Here is a 25,923-nt window from a genome sequence, read left to right as displayed (position 1 = left end):
GAGTTTCTATTTTTAAGATTAAAAAAAAGTCAGTGCATCTTCAGCACTATCTACTGCATTCCTTAGAAATACCGGGGGAAAAGAGCTAACCTGGCTCACTTTAAAAAATGCCCTGGAAGATGGAGTATTACCAATCTCTTCCCCCAGGGGAGGGCCAGAGCTGCAGCCCCGCTCTAGTTAATACAATCACACTTCTTTCGTACACCTAAGTGAACTGCATATTAAGAAAAAATTTTTAAAAAGCATATGGAAAACAAATGCTATCAACTTGATCTAAAACAGCATTCTTTTTTTTAAATCTTAGCATCTCAGCCTTGCCTGTGTCGCATGAATAGCACCGTAGAGGCGAGTCAAAGTTAACTGACTCAGGAAAACTCTTAGGAGAGCCCATCAGCACAAACGAACTGATTCGGGCTGCAGAAAGCAAAGGAAAGAGGCCTGGTGGGGCAAGCTGCTTCAAGAGGGGGACCATAAATGCATTTTAAAACCAAAAAAATAAAGTATCCTCATTCAAGAGACGGAGCAATGAAACAAACACCCAACCAGAGAAAACTCAAGTAGATTGTGGATAGTCAGCCTCCCGCTAAGGGTAACACCTCGAGAGAGAGCTAAATCAGAACAGGTTTTGGAAAAATTTTATTGCATTTTGTTTCCATGTGGAAGCACTGACAGAATTGAAAAGTGGCAGCATGTTCCACTTACTTTTCTGAAAAATCACATGGCTAGATTAACTTTGGCCCTACCCAGGACAGGACTGAATAAACCTTATCTCCTACCCCCACCCCAAGGAAAAGCTAAAAAAAGGGGGTTTCTGGCAATTGCTTAAAAAACAAATCAATGTGTGAGAATTCTCAGATGGTCAATAATCATATTTGTTATTTTTGCACTTGGAGGGCACTCCCTACCTCCTTCACCTCTCCCCACCATCACCACCTCCTTCAAACAAGACTGACACAGGAAGTGCCTCTCAAATGGAAAATCTATTCTGTCTCAGTGCCACAGGCTTAGGTGTGTCTGTGGATTCCAGCCAATGGGATGGCCATAATGTCAACTTTGAAAGGGTGGGGACTGTGAGGTAACCCCAGCATCATGGTCATCTCCATGCCAGGACAACAGTCTCCCAGGTTAAAATATAGATAAGACACAGGTACGTGCACATTTATGGGGGTTAACTATCAGAAAGTGAATCCACTTTGAGGTTTATAAAATGAGAAGGGGATGATGGTAGGGCTGTACGTGTTGGACACTGGTGCCTATTGCAGTCAGAATTCACACTGCTTAATTGACATCTTGCTGGGGAAGAGAGGGAGATGGGGTGGTGAGAGAGGAAGCAGATGTAACAAAGGAAAACGTAGCTTGCCTGAAATTGTGTAATTTTTTTTCCTCTTGATTGTATAAGGCATTTTGAACTGGAAAAACGTCTTTCCTTCACACTCTTCCAAATAATCACAGGGAATATAATTGCTGATTCAGAATACAAATAAGACCTCTTTCATCTCTCTCCCTACTCCCCCGCAAGATCATTCTACACACCCCAAGCCCATAAAATACAAGGCAGGCAATTGCTTTGTGAGTTAGCAGGCAAACCGTGTCCACTTGGGGGATGACGTCGCTGTGCCAAGGTCCCTTCTGAAGGCTCCAGCCCTGATCCTGCCCTTCTCAGGCCTCAAGGGGTAAGCATCCGTCTTCGGTGAGGTTTTAAGTCCCATCGGGGAGCCCGCCACTGCCTCCTGGGCAGTGGGAGGTCAGGGCCCTCCTGGCTTTCCCATGCATCCCCTGCCAGGTGTCTGGACTATTCCATCCACGCACAGCATCACGTCTCACTCAGTTAGTAGAATGGGCACAGCCTGAGACAGCACCCTCTACATTAGTCATGCCAGACAGACAGCAGAGAGAAACCAGAGGCCAGAGAAGTGATTTTAAAAGGAAAAGAGAGCAGCTTCAGTCACCGAAAGAAATCAAAAGGATGGTTTTTAAAAAATAAAATGTGGGGACTTTTTTTTTTCTCTGCAATGCTCAGCCATTTTACTTGAGACATAAAAAAAGTTTTAAGAGTAGTTGTTTTGCTTTTTCGATTTAAACATTCATGAGAACAGATGGGACGGTAGTGCTGTGGTGTGGACTTGTGTCTGAGTGGCCATGCTGGTCGGGGTCCTTCAGACCACATACTGGTACGGGTCTGCCTTCCCTTGGTCTGGCGTGGCAAAGGGGCTGGCCCAGCCTAGAGAGAAGGGGTGGCCAAAAACGGCTTTCATGTTCATCCATTTTGTTTTTTTAGCCCATCTTCTCTCTTCCTTTTTCAATTGTTCTATTCCCTGAAAACAAGAACAATCATACTTTCAGTCAAGCACTGCATTGCTGTGGTTTCTGGGGAGGGAGGTCCACAGTGAGAGGTGAATGGAGTAAATGTTTCCTTTTTAAAGCAACAAAGCTGTCTACATAATACATCTTTCTCATAAAAAGTGTTACTAAAAAAATTTCTCCTTTTTTTGGTGGGCACTCATTCACAAGTCCCTCCAAGAAGGGAGGGAAAAAGAAGCACTATCAGCGGCACAGAAGCTGCTGCTTCTAAGTATGCCAGGCCGGGGTGTGTCGCTAAGATAAGGAGCGCATCTCTCCAGCCCTGGCCCCTCGCTGAGCTCTGCAGAGGCGCTCTTCAGAAACTCTGTGCTGGGCTGTGGATGGAGTGCTATGAAGGCTTTGGCATAGGAGGCCTCAGAGCTGTTGGGGCGCTCACAATCATCACAACCAATGATGGCCATTAGTTTGGGATAGGTTCCTAGGAAGTTTGAAGCTACCATGACCACTTTGCAGACAAAAAAAAAGTAACAAATCAAATGACTGCTCTGGCGTTATGTGTCTCACCAGCCTGGGGGATCAAGCAGCACCCCGCTTAGTGGGCCGGTGAGACACAAACTGAGAAGGTTGAATAGGAGTGACAGACCACGAATGAGGGGAGAAGTCACCAGAGGAGGAAGGAGGAGGGATTAGTAAAGGTTAGAGGGCGGCATGGCCAGGCCAGCCAGCCTGGCATGGCAAAGGTCCTCCTAGTGGCTCCTTTGGGGAGAAGCATGGCGCACACCTACGCAGCAGCTGTCATGGAGCCGGCGCCACTTCCCCTGCTAAGTCTCAGGAAAAAACTGGGGCTGGGGGAAAAGCTGCTTCCTCCCCGCTCCCCTTTCTTCACATGGAGCTGGTCAAAGGGCAGGGCTTGAGAACAGGGCCCCTGCCCAGAGGGACAGGAGAGGAGCAGCCTGGCAGAAGCCTGGCCAGGGGTCTGTCTGCTGTGGTCTCTAGTAAAGGGGTGCTGACAGGACAGCTGAGTCTGGGTCTTTCTTCACAGCCTAGGGACCTGGGAAGGGCACAGGGCAAAGGGAAGACACCCTTTCCCAGGTGGGGCAGGGCCCTCCAGCTTTCTCCTTTCCTTCCAACACAATTCTCTTTAGGAATGATCTTCTCAGGGAAGAACAGCTAGGACTGGGGCCGTGAGAGCTTGCCTTCTGGCTCCCCCAGACTGTGGCCCGGCAATATCCCAATGGCAGGCGGGTCCTGAAAGAATCCCCATCGGGTTCCCTGCATATCTTACGCAGAGAAGTTGGTCACGGTTACTGCTTGGATACAGGGCTGGATCTATACCACTGGCTACTAGTTTTACCGAAACTCTTTTGCAATGACATCATTTCTTATAAAAGAAAAAAAAGTTGCCAAAAGCCCCGCAACCTTCTAAAAGTTGCCGAAAGACCCAAACAATGGTGCTCTGGCAGTGGGCAGCACTGTCCCTTCTTTTCTCTGCACATGCTCCTCTAAGCCCACGGGGGAAGGCGCCCAGCAGCAGCGGGAGGATGTTGTCGTCCTACGAGCCCACTCCTAATGCTGACTACCCTTAGGCCCAAACCTTCACCCAGGGCCCTAGACCACTGGTGAGAGCTGACCCTGAGGGGGCCTCAGGATGCCAGGAGTCATACAGGGATGGCTCTCAACCTCATGGCTCTGCTTGCTCCTCACACCCAGAGCTAAGTGCTGCCCCTTCTTCCTATGTAAATCCCCAGAGAAATGCCCATATTGCAGCCAGGGATTGACCACCTTGAGGTTTTCAAACACCTTAGGAAGGTCAGGAGACAGCAGTAGGGGCACCAAGGGAGTAGGCCCCAGTCTGGCACAGCCAGCAGCCTCAAAGCTTCCAGCAAAGGTGCTTTGGGCAGATGGGAGGTGATGGTGGGGGTGAGGAGAAGGCAGTGGACGAGCACCAGGGCTGGCCCAGACAGAGATGACCCAGAGGCCAGGTAAAAGCCTGCTGCCCTGGGGGCTCAAGGGAGACCTGTCTCCTGACTCTGCCCTCAGGACCCAGGCATGGCTGGCAAGCTGACTTGCCTGTCCCAGCTGAGTTAGGGCACCCTGTCAACCACTCTATTTCAAGCCTGTGGCCCTCAGATGGGAAGGGTGCCCTCAGTACCTAGTGGAGTGTCTAATGCAGTACAGTATAAAGGAAGACCTGCCATGGGGGGGATGGAAGGAAATGTGGTAAAGGCAGCCTTTCAGCCACAGCTGCTGGGCCGCGCTCCTGGTGTGATCTGCTATGGCTGCCCCAAGGCTGGAGGACTTGTGTGTGGATGAAGACGACCCAAGTGTAACTGCAAACAAAGAACCGTGTCCTGCACACCAGGGGCCTGACCATTGGGCTCCGGTCTGACTGTGAGCAGCTCTCCCAGCAACACTGACCCTGGGTCCTCCCTATCCCCAGGTGTGGAAATAGTGGGCAGAGCCGCCTGCTTACCGTCTCATCTGTGCAGATGGAGTGCACCTGGGTCCCAAACATCACTGATGTGAAAATAAGGAAGAGCAGGCCCTCAAAGCACAGCAGGATGAGAAGAATCACCGTGGTGGGTGGAGAGAAGGAGCTGCACTCTGAAAGAGAAGCACGCATGGCTTGGTACTGTCACCCACTGCCTGCTGCCCAGGCTCACCGCCCCACTGGGCTCCCACTCTGCCTCCTGCTTGCAGGCCTTCATTCCTCCTGGGTGCCACAGGTCTCTGGCCTCCAGGCTATGGTAAGAATCATCCTGGCCCATGCTGGCTATCTCTCAATCCCTCAGGGAGGCCTCCTCAACAGGCCAGGCCCAAGCCAGGGCTTCCCTTCTCTAACACAAATCATTCCTTATTCACTGCCCCCAGTGCCACAGTGCCTGACACATGGAAGGGCCCAGGAAGGCCTCTGAAGTGAGGCATGAACGTCTGACGACACCACAGGGGACCCTCCTCTCCTCAGAGAGCACAATGCAGGTACATAGGAGGGGAGGCCTGTCCAGTCCTGCTATGGCCACAGGTTTTCTGGGCATTCCTGTATGACGTGCTGCCCCTCTGTGCCCCATCAGCTCACAGGCAGCTGTGGAGGATCACTTGGTGGCGTTGGGATTTTAAGCTCGGCAGGGGCAGTTGAACTGCTAGGGCTCAGCCTTGACCACAGTGTGAGGCAATGCACTGCCCCCGCTCCCAGGGACATCTGCAGCACCTAAGCCATCAGTGCCAAAGGCCAGGGAGTTGACCAAAGAGGCATGGGCCCAGAGTAGGCACTTTCACTATTCTGGCCTCCAGCCCTGGGGACCTAAGGCCAGTCCCGCCATCTTCAGGCCTCCACCCACTGCACTGTGAAGCAGTGAGATTTGACTAGAGGTATGGTTTGCTTTTAAGCAGCAGAGTCCTTTGTCTGAACAAAGTCTAAGTCAGAAACCCTGCGCATGGAAGAGAAAAGCGAAGGTGCTGTGGAGATGGTGGGGATGAGCAGGGAGGGGAGGGCCCTGAAGCGAGGTGGCCTGGGAAATGCCAGGCCTGGAAGGTGGCCTGGGAGATGGTGCTGGCAGACAGGCTAGGCCCCTTGGTTGGCACTCTTCACCTAAGGACTTCTGCGCCTCAATGCAGCTGCCCATGCTGGCTGAGCCTGGGCTGTGGTTTGTTTCTTGTTGCTTCCGTACTTGTGCCTGTTTCCCTGGCTGGAAAGATCAGATCCTGGAGGGCAGAGTCGGGCTTCACTGATTCTGGGAATTAAGGGAGTAAGCACTCCATCCAAGCCGTCCTGCTGGCTCCCCCATGGGAATGTCAGGAGGGGCAAGGGAGGTCAAATGTGGGAATGAGCTTGGAAAGATACCAAGCACCATGTGGGTGACAGGTAAGAAACATCTCATCTACAATGCGTATCTCCTCAGGTTTCCCTGGGAACTTATCAATGCCTCAGAATGATTTCTCTTCTTGGCTCCTTGTGGGGCAGGGCTTGGTTGGGGTGGCCACCAGCCTGATGGGCTGGCTGTAGGTGGCTACAAGTATGGGAGGCCTTGGGCTGGGCAGGGTGTTAGGGAGAATGAGAGGCTCTGACATCTGGCAGACACCACGAGGTACAAATCCTGGCACCAATTCCTGATCATGAGCTCTAACTACAAGGCCCATACTAATACTCTGTTCCGGCTCCTGTGTCTTTCCTGTCCTTTGCATTGTGGAATTACCTGTTTCTTTCTGTACTGGTTTGATAGCTGCCTCCCCAACTACACTTCAAACTACAGGAGGGGACTTTGTTTTGCTCACTGCTGTACAACCAGCCTTGGGACAGTGCCTGACAACAAAAGGATCTGGGCAAGAGGTTTGGGCTTTCTGAGATTTTGTTTTCCTTTCCGTACAGGGGAATGCTTAAGAATTCATGAAAGAACATCTGCACAGTTCGGCCTTGGCCTGGCAGGAGCACATGGGGGTGCCTGCTGGACAAAGCACCTCCTTCTTACCTACCTCTGCTGCCCTGGAGCTGGTGGAAGAGCCCAGGGCCATGGCCTATTCTCTCTCCTTGCAAAGCAGCAAGCATCATTCCTCTGTAGGCTGGGCCCCAGGAATTACCAATGGAGTTTGGAGAGGTAGGAATCAGATCAGGGAGTGTGGAACCACCTCCCTAACATTCTTTAAATATCAACTCAAAGTGCCCTAATCCTGGGGGACAGCCCTCTGCCCCAACTCACACCAGCTCCTATGGCCCAACAGCTCCACCAGGGCTGAGCAGTGAGGGCAGTAACGGTCATATACAGTCAACTCTCAGGCCTCAACTTTGGGGACTGACCTGTGCCTTCCCAGCCTAGCTGCCATAGAAGCTGGGTGCCTGAAGCCCACTCCATCAGGAATTTTGACCACAGTTAATCAAGAGCATGGCTGGGAGGACCCTGACTACTGGAGTCAACCGGACAGGGCTAAAAACCTTGCTCCAGACCTAGGCTTGAATTACAGACCCTCTTGTTAGCTGAGTGATCCTGGAAACTTGTTCATCCTCTGTGAGCCGCAGCTTTTGTCATCTGCAAAGTGGGAAGCATCTCTCCTACTTTGCAGGCTTGTTATAAGGGCGAAACAATGCACCGCTCAAAAAGCCCTTTGGGCCATTCCTGGCTCCCAGTAGGCATTAATGCAATGGTGCCTTCCAGCACCATTCCAACAACAGGGACATTTTGCCTCACTGACAGTCTGTGCTACCCCTATCACCTGCCCAAGTCTGTTAACTTGACGAGAGGTGGGAGGTGTTTGGGATGATAAAATATCCTAATTGGACTCCCTTGTCAAGTCACCAACGCCACATCTGGAGTAGATCTGGTTCTCCAGGCCTAGCAGAAGGCATGTAACTTCAGAATGCTCACCAAGTGATCAGGAACTTGCTGGCGACTCACCTAGATATGCAGAATGGCAAGTTCTGCAAATACCCACTCACCCCTACCCTCCTCTCCTCTCTCTATTGTCTGCTGGCTTGACCTCTGCCATTTGACTTATGCCCGAAGTCAGCATGTATAGGAAGAGCAAAAGTTCTAAAGATAGTGAAATAAAAAAAAGGAGGCCCATGGAGGGAAAAGCTTAGGAAATACAAAGTTCCTTGCTCAAGACGTTTGTCTCACAGATTGTGAGTGCAAAAGAGCCAGCCCAGCGAGTGGCCTCTTAATTCTTTTCCTCCAGCATCTATTGTTTTCCTTCAGGATCTGTGCAATCTTCTGGCTGGAGTTTCTTCCTCAGTATTTGCACATTTCAGTGGGATGCCTCTAAAGCAGGAAGAATTATCTACAATCTTAATGTAAATTCACAATTATCAGTGTAAGCAGTTAAAAAACACCATCACAAAAACCAAACAAATTAATAAAGAAACTCCATGTCCTAGCCAGAAAGTAAAAAATGAATCTCTACAAGACTGGAATAAAATGACCTTTGATTTAAGTGCCTCATAGAAAGACAGAAAACAAAACTTCTCTCCCAGCACAGCTCCCACGCATTGGAACCGGCCTCTGTGCTTGCTTGGGGCCTGCATTCTCCCTGGGCACGCTCAGTCCAGAGGGTCTGTCTGTCCAACTCACGACTTTACCTGTCGAACTGATGTTAAGGGGCTGCATTTTTTCATGAAGAGAGATTCCAGCCCCTGCCATTTCTTCCCTGTTCAGTCCATAGGCTTTCAGGAGATTTAATAAAATGAGGTTGGCCCCTGGCACTATGAAGGAAACGAAGAGCCTCCCCGCCCCCACTCAGGTCACACACCTACCCAGGAGCAGGGAGGAAAGCCTCGGCACATACTCACTTGTCCAATCTTCTTCAAAGCAATGCAGGAAGTGGAATCCCACCATGATGAGGGCGTGCAAGGAAATGAGAGCTATGTACATCTGAAACAGGAAACCAGTGCAGACACCATTGTTGTGAGAACCCTCTGACCTCACAGGCTCCTGAGACAGGGGCACTCAGAATTTGCCACTCAGGAACACTTAGCCAGGCCAAGGCCTGACCAGGAGGGACCAGAGGGCCAGCTAGCGATTCCCTACAGATCCCTCTACCCACCAGCCCTGGGTCAAGTGAGCAGCCATCTTCGGGACTATGCGGAACCAGATCAGAAACAAGCCGGTCACCAGACATGACCTGGGCTCCAGGCAGTCTGAGCTGCCTGGGAGGGGGGTTCAAGCCTGCTGTACCTCCTCCCTGAAAAGCCAGGGTGCTGACTGCTGAGGGCCCTTCTAGTCCTTGCACTAAGTAGATTCCACCTACCTGCAGCTCAGGATTTGAGGTCATCACCCAAACTGCCTTCTTGAGCTACTTAGGTCCAACACTTGGGATGGGAGCCCAGAATACAGCCTTTGCTCCTAGTTAATCAAATCAATTTTCTAAACGCTCAAGTGAAGGGCTTAGGAACAGGCACTTGTTGAGCCACAGAGATCTTTGGCAGGAAGGCGGAGATCTACAGGGCCGGGCAGTATTCTGAACAGCAGCAAAGAACATCGTGAATGCTGAGAATTTTCAAAGGAACAAAGTGCTCCATTGCTTCATGGGGGGTGGGGCAGAATTTGGAAGCTGACTTACTGTAAACAGGACGAAGTACTTCTGGTTGTTCTCGCCTACACAGTTGTTGACCCAGGGACAGTGGTGGTCCATCTTCCGAATGCACCGCTTACAAACACTGAAACAGCCCAGAGGTCAGACCTTTAGGGTGTCCCCATGGTGTTGGGAGGGCCCCGGGGGAACGCAGAACCCATGGCTCCTGCTCCACTCCTCTGAAATGGCTTCCTTGGGCACTGCCAGGGGTTTTGCTGGGTGTGTCATGTGGGGCTTGGGAGGCAGGGTCAGGACCCCAGGGGTGGCAGTCACTCCAAACAGGGGTACAGAGTCATTCTCCAAAGCCCCTTAGCTTGACACATACATAGGACAGAACTGACATGGCTAAGAAAGAGCCGGCTCTCCTGAGGTAATGGGGCTTACAATTTGGTTTCCTGAGAGAAAAAGAATGAAGCAGTTTCAAAAACTTGACCAAATGGGCTAAGATTTGGAGAATGGCTGCTACCTATTTCCCCAAAAAGACCAAACCACTAAGGGATGGGTGGAAGTTCTAGAAGCACTATGAGGTGCTACCAGGGAGGGCCAGGTACTTCCACCATGGAAGGACAAAGGACAGAAGAGAGGGCTATTTCAGAGCAAGGTCAAGGACAGCAGGAAGCCCAGCTCCAAGAACTTTTCGGCTCTAAGATGATATCCATTGAGCCAAAAAAAAAAAAAAAAAACAAAGCAAGCAGAAAAGTCATTTGAGTCCAGGTACAGTGGCTCCTGCCTGTAATCCCAGCACTTTGGGAAGCTGAGGTGGGCAGATCATCTGAGGTCAGGAGTTTAAGACCAGCCTGACGAACATGGCGAAACCCCATCTCCACTAAAAATACAAAAATTAGCTGGGTGTGGTGGTGCATGCCTGTAATCCCAGCTACTCGGGAGGCTGAGGCAGGAGAATCACTTGAACCCAGAAGGCAGAGGTTGCAGTGAGCTAAGATCGTGCCACTGCACCCTAGCCTGGACAATAAGAGCAAAACTCTGTCTCAAAAAAAAAAAAAAAAAAAAAAAAAGTCATTTGAGCTTAACTGTCGACCAGATCATTTCATTAATTTGCACATTTCTAACATTATTGGGATAATTTTTGGGCTGAGCCTGTTTCAAGCTTATTTGATAGTAAGCACAAACCCGCTCCCCCTTTGGACAATACAAAGTAATATGAAACAAGCGTCCAGGACTACTGGGGGCTTGAAAGCAACTGCTTCCCAAAGCTCAAGTTTAGAAAGACTCATTTGCCATGAGAAAGAAAAAAAAACTTTTTATCTGAGGGATGTGAGCCTGTTTAATTATTAGGCCTAGAGAGGCACTGAAATAAGACAGCCTGTGACAGCAGTCATGTCTCACACCCCTCTTTGAGATAAATAATTACCTTTTTCTTTTTTCTTTTTTTTTTTTTTTTTTTTTTTTTTAAGATAGGATCTCCCTCTGCCACCCAGGCTAGAGTGCAGTGGTGCGATCACGACTCACTGCAACTTCCCGGGTTCCAGCAATCCTTCCACCTCAGCCTCCCGAACAGCTGGGACCACACGTGCACACCACCACACCCAGCTAATTGTTTTGTATTTTTGATGGAGATGGGGTTGCCCAGGTGGGTCTCAAACTCCTGAGCTCAAGCAATCCACCTGCCTTGGCCTCCCAAAGTGCTGGGATGACAGGCATGAGCCATTGTGCCCAGCAAATAATTACCTCTTGAAGCCACTAGCTATGTGGGCTCTAGACTAATGCCAAGTAGCCATGGAATGACATACACCCTATAGTTCAACAATGTACAGCCAATCACTAATCAATGTTATTTCTGTAACCCAATGAGAGTTCCTGTCAAACAGCTTTGTATCAGCCCGCTCCTTTTTCCCTTTTCCCTTTAAAAACCTGCTTGTAAATGGGGAAAAGACACCCTATTTGATAAATGGTACTGGAGATAACTGGCTAGCCATATGCAGAAGGTTGATGCTGGACCCCTTCCTTACACCATATACAAAAATCAACCCAAAATGGATTAAAGATCTAAATGTAAAACCCAAAACTATAAAAACCCTGGAAGACAATGTAGGCAATACCATCCTGGACATACGGCAAAGATTTCATGACAAAGACACCAAAAGCAATCGCAACAAAAGCAAAAACTGACAAATGGGATCTACTTAAACTAAGAAGCTTCTGCATAGCAACAGAAACTATCAACAGAGTAAACAGACAACCTACAGAATGGGAGGAAATATTTGCAAACTATGCATCTGACAAAGGTCTAATTATCTGGCAACTATAAGGAAATTAAACAAATTTACAAGAGAAAAACAATCCCACTAAAAAGTAGGCAAAGGATGTGAACAGACACTTCAAAAGAAGACAAATATGTGGCCAAGAAGCATATGAAAAAAAAGCCCAGTATCACTGATCATCAGAGAAGTGCAAATCGAAACCACAATGAGATACTATCTCACATCAATCAGAATGGCTACTATTAAAAGTCAAAAAACAACAGATGCTGGCGAAGGTGCGGATACAATGGAACACTTACACACTGTTGTGGGAGTGTAAATTGGTTCAACCATTGTGGAAAGCAGTGTGGCAATTCCTCAAAGAGCTAAAAGCAGAACGACCATTCAACCCAGCAATCCCATTACTGGATATATACCTAGGGGAATAGAAATCCTTCTACGCTTTATAAAGACACATGCATGCAAATGTTCATTGCAGCACTATTCACAACAGCAAAGACACAGAATCAACCTAAATGCCCATCAACCTAAATGATGACAGATTGACTAGAGATGTGGTACATATACACCATGGAATACTATGTGGCCACAGAGATGGGAACACAGACACTGGGATCTACCTGAAGGTGGAGGGTAGGAGGGAGAGGGCCAGAAAAGATAACTATTGGGTACTGGGCTTAATACCTGGGTGATGAAATAATATGTACAACAAACCCCCATCACACGAGTTTATCTATGTAACAAACCTTCACATGTACCCCCGAACCTAAAAGTTAAAAAGCCCCCCAAAAACCCGCTTGAACGAAGGCAACTTGGAAGTGTGTTTCAGGCTGCAGTCCTCAATGTTGGCCCAAATAAACTCTCTCAATTAATTTTGCCTGTTTCTTTATTTAGGTCACCAGCCAATAGACGTGCTCATTGACAATTTTTTTTCAGTTTATTATTTTAATGAATTCTAGTCTCCTTTTTATCATTTTGGGGGCATTATTTGTTCAAAACAGGTTGAAATGCTATAAACAAAGCTTTGAAATAACACAATTATATTTCCTTTTTAAAAGTTCTTTAGTTCAAGACCAGGTGTGGTGGCTCACGCCTGTAATCCCAGCACTCTGGGAGGCCAAGGCAGGCAGATTATTTGAGCTCAGGAGTTCAAGACAGCCTGGGCAACATGGTGAGACCCTGTCTCTAACAAAAATAAAAAAATTAGCTAGGTGTGGTAGTGTGCACCTGTGGTCCCAGCTACTCGGGAGGCTGAGGTGGGAGAATCACTTGAGCCTGGGGTGGGGAAAGGAGACTGCAGTGAGCTGTGATTGTGCCACTACACCCCAGCCTGGGGCACAGTGCAAGACCCTGTCTCCAAAAAAAAAAAAAAAAAGTTCCTTAGTTCTGCAGGGCATGGTGGCTCATGCCTACAATCCCAGCACTTAGGGAGGCCAAGGTGGGAGGATTGCTTGAGCCCAGGAGTTTGAGACCAGCCTGGGCAACATAGTAAAATAGTAAAAATACACATGAATATACATATAAGTATATATACAGAATATATATTTTTAAATTGGTAATGCCTGTTCCCAGTACACAATTTTAAAAGTGCAGATAAGTAGACAGTGCAGAGTCAGTACTCCCTGCATCCTAGGCCTCAGGCACCAGGTGCCACGCTCCCTCCATAGAGCCTGTTTCTGGCATGTTCTTCCAGAGACCAGCACCTCTGGGTTTCTTAATCCCCTCCCCATCTGGGGAACAAACTCCCGAGGGTAAGCACCTCCCTGCTCCTGGCTCCTGAGCAGTTTCTCTTTCATCTGCACTTATTTTTAAAAAGGGTTTTCAAGTGGGTGCTCTTGAGACAGTGTTGGCTCAGCGGCAGAGAGGTGCCAAGTGGCTGGACATCCTCTGAAAGCTGCCTAAGAGTTTAAACAAGCTCTTACAGCAAAGCTATTCTTCCGTCTCCTCCCTGCCTCTCTGGAGACAACGCGTGAATACCAGGAAGCTGGGTTTCCCAATGGGCTGAGTCTCGCTGGGCTTCCAAATTAGAAAAATACACACTGCAGGGAGAGTGAGTACAGCCTGCTGAGGGCCACAAGTGTTGGTCTAAAATGCTGGTCCCCGAGTTTCCTGTTTTCAAAGATATGAAATGCCAAACCCCCACTACCCTTCTTGGGCCAGGTGGTGTGCAGAGTGGGTGGGGTGAGGCCCATCCCACGGTGGCTGGAGGCACTGCTCAGAGGCTGAGCTGCTCACAGAGGCCAGAAGGGTGCTGGGGCTGGAGCCTGGAGCAGCCAAGGACAGGGACCAGAGGCAGATGCTGAAGGGCAGTGAAGGACATACCACACCCTGCCCTGCTGTTTCACCTTCAGCACCATCTGCCATGAGAAAGAATAAATGTGGGCCTCCCCCCACAACTCCTGACTCCCCACAGAGAATCAATCACCTCAGAGCCAGCCCTTTTCCCAGCCCCCACTGCATGCACACGGGCAGGGGGCTCAGCAGTGTTCCCTCCCTAGGCATAGCAGGGCAGCCCAAACACAAGGCCAAGGAAGGCTCACAGTTCACAGACTGAAAGCCTCTTCCACACACTCGCTCAGCCATCTTCCCCGTTTTGGCTGTGGATGGCCTCAATGCCTGAGGCCCTTTCTTCATTCTTTCCACTTGGCAAAATCCACTCTATCCTCTAAGGGTCCTTCTTGTCCACAGTCCTCTCCTGGCATTCCTTTCTGGCACTAATTCCAGAGTCTCGTGGATGAGACGCTGTAAGCTGGTGAGCTCCCATGGCACAGGGACCAAGTGTACAATAACAATCACAGAAAAGACCAAATGCCCTAAATGGAGGTATCTGCGTCCTGGCCTTCCAGGTTTCCCAGGCCCCTTCTGTGTTTCTTTGTCATCACTGTAGAAGAAGGCAGATGCTTCCCTTCTCCCCTTCCTCCAGATTTCCTACCATTTTTTCAGGCCCCAAACCTTGGTAGAATCCACCAAGCTCACTGGCTCATATGTACTCAGTTTCTCTGGGGCTTATGGGTTTCCTCTCCAGGGAGGTATGAGGGCCCTTACTTGGTACTCATCCCCAAAGGAGCTGGCTGAGGCTCTCTTGCTTACCCTGGGTGATGGTTCAACATGGAAACATAGCCACATCCCATGGGGATTCTGTCTCTCCCTATATCAGCACTTACCAAACTGCATCATGGTGGAGAAGTGTGCCTGCCCTGCTTGGGTGGGAGGCTCCTAGAGCCAGGGCCAGGTCTAATCCACCTCTATAAGCTCAGAGCCGAGCTCAGAGCCAAGCCCAGGGCCCCTTTTAGCAAGGGTCAGCTGAATGAAGTCTCTGACACCACAGACAGGAAAGAGCAGGCCTGGAAAATGAGTTCAACTACATCAGACTGGGATGCTCATGTGGGGAAAATAAAAAGAAAACAGCAAGAAAGTACTAAGTGAGCCATGGCATCACACACAGGTTTTCATTTTACCCCTCATTGGCTATGACTAAAATTACAAGCAAAAAAGACATCTACACCACATCCTGGCTCCAGCTCAGAAACGATTTTGGGAAAGACAGTGCAGTGGAGTGGAAAGAACAGGGGATCTGAGAGCAGGTCCTCACTTTGGGCTCTGGTCAAAGAAACTTAGGTTCTCCAATCAGCCTCAGCAGAATTACTCTGATCTCTTAGGGTCATTGTGAGCACCAAAAATGTATGCAAAATGCTTTAAAAACAATACTAGTGCTACATAGATTTTCTCAGTAATCATAACCATGAGAAAGACAAAACAACAAGAATCTGTCAGGGGCTCTAAGCAGCCCAGGACTGTCTCAGCCTCAGTGTGGGTGTCTGGGGTGTGGAGGCGGGGGGGCTGCCAAAGTCAGAGGTCTCTCCCTCCTCATGCAGAAGAACCTAGCAGGGGTGTCTAATCTTTTATATTCTCTGGGCCACAATGGAAGAAGAATTGTCTTGGGCCACACATAAAATACACTAACACTAACAATAGCCGATGAGCTAAAAAAAAAAAAAGTCTACGCATACATCTCCTAATGTTTAAGAAAGTTTACAAATTTGTGGTGGGCCACATTCAAAGCCGTCCTGGGCTGCAAGTGGCACACAGGCCATGGGTTGGACAAGCTTTAAAGCATAAGCCAAATGCCATGGCCATCCACATTGGCATAAATGGCTCCTCCCACAGAGTTTGCATATGCTTCCATGGTCCCTATGAACAGGAGATTGACACCAGGACGAAAGAGCATGGGGTTTCAGAGTGCTTCTCCTAGGAAGGAAAGACCCACCCACATACCATAGGGCAGGAAGGAACACCTACAGGCCCAAGGTCTGGGCGTATCTGTGGTATCCACCAGAGACAAGGGAATGGAAACAGTCTCAAATTCTAAAATGCTGAGCGCAAACATATGTGAACACATGCACCTTCACCTGAGCGGGCGAGGTCGACATCAACTTTAACCAGGCAGGCAGCCTCTGGGCTCAACGACTATAAACAAACCCAGTCTGTCTGGTGTGCTGGGGATTCTGCTTATCCAAAATTGTGGGTCCCCAGTTGGCCTGGGCCACCACACACCATCGCAAAGGAGCAGTTGTCAGCATGCATTTCTGAGGCAGGAACAGGCAACTCTACAGGCATCCTCACTTTAGTTCATCTGAATCAGCAGCTCTTGCTTTGCCCAAGCTAACTTGTTTGCTAGCACACAAGACTACCTCCCTTGGATCATCCTGGGGAGAGAGGCAAGGAGGAGGCAGTGAGGAAAATGCCAGGCGGCGGAGGCAGCTGAGGGCTCAGGGAGAGAAGAGAAAAGAATCACCAAAAGTTTTTTTCTATAATACAAAGTTAACACCTCCCCGTTCTGGTCCAGCCTTTACAAACCCAGCACATCCCTAACTCCATACACATTCTTCTATTAGCAATAGCTTATGCTTGTTGAGCTAGGTGACTCACAGTTACTCATACTTAATTCTCACAACAAACTACAAAGAAACAACCCTTTTTACAGAGGAGAAAGCTGAGGCTCAGAAAGGTGCAGCACCTGGCCGAAGGTCCACCGTGTAGCAAGCGACACAGCTGAACTTCCAACACCAACCACTCCAACTTCAAGGCCAAAGTCTGCTCCATCACACCGGGCTATCCTGAGAAACCACATAAGCAAGCTGAGCTTTTTTAAAAAAATCTGAGTGATGGTTAGAAAACAGCTGGCTCCTGAGCCCAAGAGTGGCAAGAAAAGACCAGACTGAAGCCTCCATCTCAGGCACAGGAGGCAAGCCTTGAATTAGATCTCAGAAGCAAGCTGACCCACAGACAGAAACCCCGGAGGAGCTAGCAATCACCATAGACCCCTGCCCAGGCTCCTCAGCCCTCTCCCTCAAGCAGGTGGCAACCAGTTGAGGAGGTCTGCAGATTTCTCTCTTTCAGACAGAAAAACATACATACATCTACATAAAGTTACATGTGTCATCCCCAAACTGGAGTTCCTGTGGAAAGAGCCCTGTCTGGACTTGGAGCCAGAACTGCCGGGACCCAAACCTGTCTCTAGTACTCACTGCTGTATGACCTTGGAGCACTCACTTAACCCCTTTGAACCTTAATTTCTTTATCTAGGGAGGCCATCCCTGCAGCAATCCCAATTTCCAGGGGTGAGTAGGAAGACGAAAATAGATGACTGACGCTGAGGCAGGGCAGGCTGCGGTGCCGCAGGCACAGCACAGGTAATGGGGAGCTGACTCTGGAATCTGAGTGCTGGAGACTGGCCACTCTCCTCTGAAAGACAGGCAGCAAGGCCAGGCAGAAATCGCCATTCACATCTCTCACACACCCAAATGTCTCCACAGGCTAAGCCTGACAAGGATGATCTCCAACACCTGGAGCAGATTCATTCCTCTATAACCCCTCCCCACCCAAACACATACCCTCTGAAAAGGGGACCAAGTGATATTTTTGCATTTCTGTAATTTAGCATTTAAAGTTTCCTTGTACGCCAGTCGAGGTGGTTCACACCTGTAATCCCAACACTTTGGGAGGCTGAAGTGGGAGGATCACTTGAGCCCAGGAGTTCGAGACCAGCCTAGGCAACAAAGTGAGACTGTGTCTCTACAAAAAATAAAATTAGCTCGGTGTGGTGGTGCATGCCTGTAGTCCCAGCTGCTCTGGAGGCTGAGGCAGGAGGATTGCTTGAGCCCAGGAGTCTGAAGCTGCAGTGAGCTATGAGCTTGCGTTACAGAGTGAGACCCAGTCTCAAAATAAATAAATACAATTTTTTTAGAGACAGGGTCTCACTCTGTTGCACAGTCTGGAGTGCAGTGGTGCAACCTTGGCTCACTGCAGCCTCGGACTCCTGGGCTCAAGCGATGCTCTGCCCTCAGCCTCCTGAGCAGCTGGGGCTGCAGACGTGTGCCACCACACCCAGCTATTAAAAAAAAAATTTTTTTTTTTGAGATGGAGTTTCACTCTTGTTTTCCAGGCTGGAGTGCAATGGCACAATCTCGGCTCACCGCAACCTCCGCCTCCCAGGTTCAAGCGATTCTCCTGCTTTGGCCTCCCGAATAGCTGGGATTACAGGCATGTGCCACCACGCCCGGCTAATTTTGTATTTTTAGTAGAGATGGGGTTTCTCCATGTTGGTCACACAGGTCTCGAACTCCTGACCTCAGGTGATCCGCCTGCCTCAGCCTCCTAAAGTGCTGGGATTATAGGCGTGAGCCACTGCGCCTGGCCTAATTTTAAAATTTTTTTGTAGAGACAGAGTCTCGCTTTGTTGCCCCGGCTGGTCTTGAACTCCTAGGCTCCAGTGATCCTCCTGCCTTGGCCTCCCAAAGTGCTAGGATTACAGGTGTAAGTCACTGTGCCCAGCCAATAAAGTACAACTTTTAGCTAGATGTCTTCTCATCAGAAAAACTTAATAAAGAAACCTGAAAACAAAATAGAAAACTGACCACAGATAAGATGGGGAAATGGCTTTCTTTTTTGGTTTAATTCTGCAACTATCATAACCTTTAGAAGTTTTAAAAGAAAGCCTTCATTCAAGGACAACCCCTTCATTTCAAGTCCTAGACATTCACAGAATGATTTTCTAAAGCTTTTTGTCATGGTACCCTTGTAATAAAGCTGTGAGGTAGGAAAAGCAGAAATCCTCTCCATTTTACATATATAAAAACAAAGGCCCTGCCCAGGTCCTATGTCAGGTGTAGCAGAGCCAAGTCCCAGGACAGGTGTCCTGAGCTCAAACCAAATGCTCTTTGCAATCTAGAGGGCTCACAGGGACCAGGAACGAGACTCACAATGATCACTCTCTGCCCAGAGCACGGGACATTTGGAATCCTGATGCTGACTTGGCCCATGTTGGGGAAGTGTGTGCTACTCCAGGAGGCACGTGTTGGCAGGGATGGAGGGCGGCAGGACAGTGGGAGAAGAGAGGAGGTGAGCCCCAGTGAGTGTACCTGCAGTGGTGGGCTCGGTCGGGCTTGATGCTGCAGCATTTGGGACACTTGTACACCACCTGCCCAGGCTTCAACTGTAAACTCTCGATGAATTCTTTAGTGGCATTTCCTTTGGGCACTGCCCCCTGTAGGAAAGATGAAAGGTATCAGGGTTGGGCTGGGGGGTTCTATCAGCTCTAACATTCTACAGTGGGGATAGTTACTTGAAAGCAGCAACCACACACACACATGGACAGGACACTTTGATACCAACAACATGTGGACTCTGTGTTCAGAATTATGCCAACATTAAGGAATATTTATTGACCAAAAATTTTTCTGAGGAAATGCCATTAGGCCACATTAATTCTTTGATTTCTTTTCTTTTCTTTGTTTCTTTCTTTTTTTTTTTTTTTTTGAGACAGAGTCTTGCTCTGTCACCCAGGCTGGAGTGCAGTGGTGTAATCTCGGCTCACTGCAACCTCTGCCTCCCGGGTTCAAGCGATTCTCCTGCCTCAGCCTCCCGAGTAGCTGGGATTATAGGCATGCACCACCACGCCTAGCTAATTTTTTTGTATTTTTAGTAGAGACGGGGTTTCACCATGTTGGCCAGGATGGTCTCAAATCTCCTGACCTTGTGATCCGCCCGCCTCGGCCTCCCAAAGTGCTGGGATTACAGGCGCAAGCCACCGCACCTGGCCAATTCTTTGATTAATTTTCTACACTGAACAGTGACATTGTTCCTGATTACTTTATATTTTCATTTTACTGAAATTATTTTCATTGAATCCATTCTCTCCTATATAGCAGTGAGGATTTGGCTCACTGACTATTTTTTGGTCTATATTAAATTTCCTGATATCAGCTTCTCCCTTTCTAAGTTTCACTGGTGAGCATCATGTCTAACAGTTTCCCCAGATCAAAATTTGCAGCTCCACATTTTAATGGGTTGTTTGCTGGGATTAAGTTTTATTTTTACCAGTGGTGTTGTTATGAATAATTGGTAATCTATATTTGGTTCTTAGTGAATCCACAAGCAACTGGGAGCTGCTGCCCTGAGGTATTTGACTTGCTGTCTGGCCAGAGCTGCTCTCTGATTTGCTCTTCCACCTGTGGAGTATGCTTGTGAATACTTAGCATTCTTTAGAGCCAATGGCAGAGCCAAAATGCCGTAAGATTCTGCTCTGGCTGTGCACCGATCCAAGCAGAAGGAAAACAGGCAGTGCACAGGCCTAAGTAGGGTCTTAATAACCAACCTCCACCAAGAGCCTGCTTGGTGCTGAGCCCTGTGCTCTCATGCTCACTGCTATGGACTCAGGAATCAAACGAGGTCCCTGCCTCCAAGGCTTATAGTGTTTTGGAGGCTGATAAACGATTCTAGTAAAAGGGGTTACATGCTGTGGAAGGTATTTGTGTTGAGGGAGCACAGAGGAGCCAGCAGCCAATTAACCAGGGGAATCAGAGGAGTTTTAAGTAGTGATGTTCAAGAGTTGTCTCAAGGAATGTATAGAGGCTGGCTAGGTAGACCTGTGGGAGAAAAGGGATTCCAGCAGAGGAGGGCATGAGTAAAGGCAAAGAGGTGAGGGTGAGCATGGCATATCTGGGAGACAGGGAGAATATCAGTGTGCTGAGCTGTGTGTATGCAGTGTCAGCAGGGAGTCCGGACCGATGGGCTGGGGCCAGCCCATGTGGTACGCTGAATGCCAGGTTGGGATGGGATTTTTCTTTATAGGTAGCCTAGAGCCATTAGGTAACACTGGTGCTTCAGGAAGAGAGCTCAGTTGCCTGTGTTATGTGGATCAGATAAGAAGAGCGAGAGATGAAAATTCCACACACCACATAGGAGGTTACTGTTGATGGTCCAGTGAGGAAAAACTGAATTATGAGGATGGAGGGGGAGAAGTGGAGAGGAAATTCTGAGATCTGAATCTACAAATGATGGTAGGGAAACAACTTGTTATTGGGTGGTGGAGAGGGTAACAAAAAGGGAGGAGATGAACCCCAGTAGGGTTTCCATTTTTAGCAGCTGGTAAGTGGTGGCACGTCAAAGCCATTAAGAGAGCAGAAGGAAGTTCTGAGAAGCTGATCAGTTCAGTTAGGGTATGCTGAGTCTGAAGTGCCCGAGGGACACCCAGGAAGGTAGCTGGGAATATAGGTCCAAGAAGCAAGACAGAAGATCAGTCAGTGGCATAGCACAAGGGGTTAGAGCTGGCTTGGAAGTCTCCTGGCCTTGCTTTAAATCTGAGCTCTACATTTGCGAGTGGTGTGCCCACTGACAGGTAGGCCTATCTATGCCTTAGTTTCCTAATCAGTGAGGCAGGACTCATCTAATTCCCAGCATTACTGAGAAGGTTAAACTAGACATAGACAACTTGCAGAAAGGGCTCAGATGGTACTGCCACAGATAAAGTGCTCAGTATATGGTGGTCTGTTTTCTGGGTCTGGTGTTGGCACCAATGCTGCAGCTTTAAAAAACTACAGATGCCTAGACTAATGCAGCACTACTATAAAAAAACTACCATGGAGTATGGCCCAGACATCTGCATTTTTTACACTCCCTAGCAGAGTCTTCTACTCTATAGCCAGGGCTGAGAGCTACTGTGCTAGACCAGAAACTCCATGATTGGGTCTACCTTGATCAGTACCAGATGCCCTGGCCTGGTACACAGTATGACATAAAGTGAAAGGTAAAAGATCCAGCAGCTTCCAGCAAAGGGGTGAAAGAAGTAGTGACAACAGGGAGCCAAGGATGTGCCATCCTGGGAACTCTGCCTGCTTGGCCCAGCTCCCAAACAAGAACCACACCTGACATGAGGTCAAGCCACAGCTATGGCATTGGACTGGGGCACTCTTCCCGCCCTGGCCCCTGTGTCAGGTCTACTTCACAGCAAGCTCCACTCCTCAGTAGGCACCCATGAGATACCACAATCAGGGAAGTCAGTGCAACATCAGAAGAACAGAAACTAAGACTGTCCCCACATCCTGCATGGGCCCAGAGTGAGAGTATGGTTTATTAGGGTGGGCAAATTGGAGTTTCAGATAGAGCACCCCTGGTCTCCCCAGAGTTGGACTGATGGATTATAACAGGCCAAGTGAGGGGTTCCCAGGGCAGAAGGGATGAAGACTGGGTGTCAGAATCTTTCCTATAAAAGAATTCCGGGAAGGGAAGAGCCACTGAAGAAACAGAAAAATCTTTAAGTGCTGGAAATGCAAGGGAGCTGCACTTCTGTCTTTTACTAAGAAAATGACTCACAGTGGATTAAGATTCCAGCTAAGAAAACTGCAGAGACAAGTCAACCAACAACTCTCTCCTGAGGGTCTACACCATGCCGAACACTGTGGGAAGTACAAAGAAGCGATGGGAGCCCAGGCCTCAAACAGCTGGCAGGTGGACAGGCGCAGATGCAGTGAGGCTGCTGAGGCTGAGCACCTAGTGAAAGGCATGGCTACCAGTGCGTCAGGAGCTAAAGGGAGGCAGGAGGACTGAAAGTGGGGATCCTAGGAAGGCCAGGAGGATCCTGGTGGATACTAAGCAGGAGAGGAGCACCTGGGAGGAAAATCAGTTCAAGCACGGACCTAGAGGTGGGCCTACAGATCTCCTGTCGTCTGCTCTTCACATGCTCTTTGCTGGGCCCCAGCCCTTCCCCTGCCAAGCCTCTGCTTCTCCTGCCTCAGTGAGGACCTATTCACTCCTGAGATGGGCAGCACTTGGCTGACCTGTCATTCAGAGCAATGACATGCTTCCCCACTGAGGATGAGGAGCCAAAGGCTCACAAGGAGCAGGAGACAAGAAGGCAATGAGAAAGTCTGAAGGACCACTTGTTCACATGCAAGCGCACCTCAGTGCTGTAGGTTCAGACTGAGAGTGGGGTGGAAACGAGGTCCTTTATACTCTTTCAACTCTCTAAAGTATTTCATTACTTTGTTTTTTAAGTTAAAAAAGTAGAAAAAAAATCTGGTCTGCAAAATGTAGTCAGATGTCAGAAAAGCCTATGACAGAAAGTTTAAAAGCAAACACATTTTGGTGGGCAAGGACCACATGGTATGTACAATACCAGTTAGAATACAGTTTTGGACATTAAATATACCATCAAAATACACAATTATTGACACAGGAAACATCTATAATAGATTTTATATATATATACACATACATATAAATAAGAAAAAAGAAAAAAAATGTGTGGTGGTACATGTCTCTAATCTTAGCTACTTGGGAGGCCAAGGTGGGAGGACAGCCTGAGGCCAAGAGTTTGAGACCAGCCTGGGCAACATAGTGAGACCCTATATAGGAGGATCACAGGTACTTTTAATTTTCTTGACTATATTTATTAAATGTTCTATTAGAAACATGTGGCTTTTGCAAAAAGGAAATGATCCATTAAAAACAAGCAAAAAAAAAAAACTTGAGGAACCATCCAAAGTAGGAATATGATCAACTTTCCTGAGGCTTGTAACCAAAATGTCATTATTGTCTCACCTTGAGACATCCAACGGGCCACCAGTGAGGCACTGGTGAAGGGCCAGGGTCTGGAAAGTTTCATGAAGGTGAGGCAGGGCCCAGATCACACGGCATAAGTGGATTTCCAAGGGGGCCTGGGAAGGGCACTGGTCCAGGCAGAGGACAGGGTCTCAAGCCCACAGGGCCTTATTTTTCATTCTCTCTTTTTTCTTTTTTTTTGAAACAGGGTCTTGCTCTGTTGCCCAGGCTGGAGTGCAGTGGCATGATCTTGGCTCACTGCAGCTTTGACCTTCCAGGATCAGGTGATCCTCCCACCTCAGCCTCCCAACTAGCTGGAACTACTGGCATGAGCCATCAGGTCCAGCTAATTAAAAAAATTTTTTTTAGAGACAGGGTCTCACTATGTTGCCCAGGCTGGTCTTGAACTCCTGGACTCAAGCAATCCTCCTGCCTTGGCCTTCTGAAGTGTTGGGATTACAGGGGTGTGAGCCATTGCCCCCAGCTGTGTTCTCTTTCATGTAAAAAGTAATTGAGTTTAGGCAACTGTGTGTGGATCCTAAAACCAGAAAACCACAACTAGAAGTTACTATTGTCATGTGTATAAGAGAAAAAGTGCAAGGGGACATCCTTTCCCCCAAGGAGATGAAGCAACGAGGCTTGAGTTTTCCTAAATTATGGCCCAGGTGATTTTTTTGTTTAGTCCCAGTTTTTAAGAAGGTCCCAGCCACTAGAATGTACTGTAAGTCCCCGGGGGCCCTGTATAAAAGACTGCAAGAGGAAACCTCTAACCCATAAAGGGAATCAGAGCTCTTGTTTGGTATTCTCATTACGGCCTATTTATTCCAGACCATGAGTAGAGATATCATTCAGCAGCTCAGCCTTTCTAAACATGTGCCCCCAAAATGCGACTCCATTTGCATAAATCTTCCAAAAGGTCCACCTCCATTCAGGCAGGGCCCCACCCATCCAACCACCTGAGCCCACCTCTCAGAGCCAGAGAGCAGCTGGGCCAGCCCTGGAGACTGAGGAGTCTGATGCATACACTTTCCAGTCTCTGCCTCAGGCAACTTTTTGTTTCATTCTTTTTTAAAATGCGTATTATGCTCTTTTGGGCTCATCTCCACAGATTTCAGAGCTCTTTGTTATTAGTTCATGGTAAGGAACTTTGTTCTTTACAATCCTGGACAGACAGCAGGGGGTTGAAGGCCTGAGACATTTTTGTCACTGCTGTCATGCTTGCATTACTGAGAAACACCTATCCCCCTACCCCACATTCTTATATACTCCACAGGGATGTCTTGAAGCTTCCACATTGCTGCAAGCCTAGCAGGTCAAAATGCACTGACTTTATCTCTCTCATTTCCAAAGTGATACTTGTTCATGGTTTTAAGAAAGAAAATACAGATGAAAAAGTGGAAAAGGAAAAATTCACTCTGATTTGATCCCCCAAGACAAGTACTACCAACATCCTGAAACATATTCTTAAAGTCTTTTCTCTTTGTACTAAGGTAAAAACACTTTAAAAAATCTATAGGCTCATAAAAAGCAGATCATAAAGCTTCCAAAATATATATTTGGCTCCACAGTGGAACCAATTTAAGTCTGTTTTAAAATAAGTGTGTAGAAGCTGTTAAAGCTTTTCTGCTCTAGTCATGGCAGAACTCCTTCCACATTCTCTGCACAGAGCTCTGAGTTTTCAGTGCAGAAGGAACATAATGGTACCTGTATGTGCACCTGTGTGTATTTAGGGGTGAGGTAGGGTGTGATGTGCCTCGGTCAGCCATTCCCCTTAGTAGGTAGCCCAAACTTCTAGTACCTTCCTTGACCCCTGCCCACTTCCTTTTCTATTTTGGAGAAAATTAAGGCTGCTAGGGTTAAATCCTTCTCATATTCCTCATCTCACTGTGTCACTGTCCCTGGACTCACAGGTACCCACTGTTTTGGAAGATGAGGCTCAAGTCAATCCTGGCCCTCAGGGACCCCATACCATTACCTCCAAGCTTTCTCCTTGTGTTCTTATCAGGCTCTGAGCTCTCCCTCCCTCCCTTCTCACAGCTAAGCTGCTTGAAGCCTTGTATACCTGATGTCTCTGCTGACCTCTCCCTTACTGTTCATGCACCTGTCCCCTCTGTACCAGGGAACTGTTCTCACTAGGCCACTGAGCAACTCACTGTGGCCAAATCCAAAAGTCAATTCTTAGCCCTTGTCTTCCTTGGGGTCTCCTCACTGTCCTTCTCCCTGTCTGTGGGGCTGTGCCTCTCCCCTCCTCTTGGAATCCTGCCCATCCAGGCTACTGGTGTTCCTCAGGGTTCAGGGTTTCACCCCAAGACTCCTTCCTTCCCTGCTCATTCTGCACTCTCTCCTGAACAATCTTCAACTCTACTTCCACCATCACTCAGTGATAATGCTCCAATCACAAGCTCCAACTCAGACCCCTTGAATCTGCAGATCTCTCTATTTGGCTGTCCCAAAGGCACTG

General features: G+C 48.4%; 1 protein-coding gene across 6 annotated transcripts in view; it reads right to left on the bottom strand.

The window, feature by feature from the left end:
* ZDHHC3 (zinc finger DHHC-type palmitoyltransferase 3) overlaps nucleotides 1-25,923 on the bottom strand; it is a 61,178-nt gene that overhangs the window by 9,432 nt on the left and 25,823 nt on the right. For 2 of the 6 annotated variants that reach the window (XM_055280355.2, XM_055280334.2), the window contains 5 exons: nucleotides 19,004-19,128; nucleotides 9,349-9,445; nucleotides 8,579-8,660; nucleotides 4,775-4,905; nucleotides 620-2,315 (listed from right to left, as the gene is read on the bottom strand). In XM_055280355.2, coding sequence (XP_055136330.1) covers nucleotides 2,157-2,315; nucleotides 4,775-4,905; nucleotides 8,579-8,660; nucleotides 9,349-9,445; nucleotides 19,004-19,128 — 594 coding nt within the window. In that variant the 3' untranslated portion in view covers nucleotides 620-2,156. Of the gene's footprint in view, nucleotides 1-619; nucleotides 2,316-4,774; nucleotides 4,906-8,368; nucleotides 8,453-8,578; nucleotides 8,661-9,348; nucleotides 9,446-19,003; nucleotides 19,129-25,923 lie in introns of those variants that run through there. The other 4 variants (XM_055280344.2, XM_055280326.2, XM_063611003.1 and 1 more) reach the window with 3 other exon arrangements.

This window comes from Symphalangus syndactylus, chromosome 1 (assembly GCF_028878055.3).
Source record: "Symphalangus syndactylus isolate Jambi chromosome 1, NHGRI_mSymSyn1-v2.1_pri, whole genome shotgun sequence".
In the NCBI taxonomy this organism is placed as follows: Eukaryota; Metazoa; Chordata; class Mammalia; order Primates; family Hylobatidae; genus Symphalangus; species Symphalangus syndactylus.
Note: the sequence above shows the minus strand (reverse complement) of the source record. Positions and strands in the feature narration are given on the sequence as shown.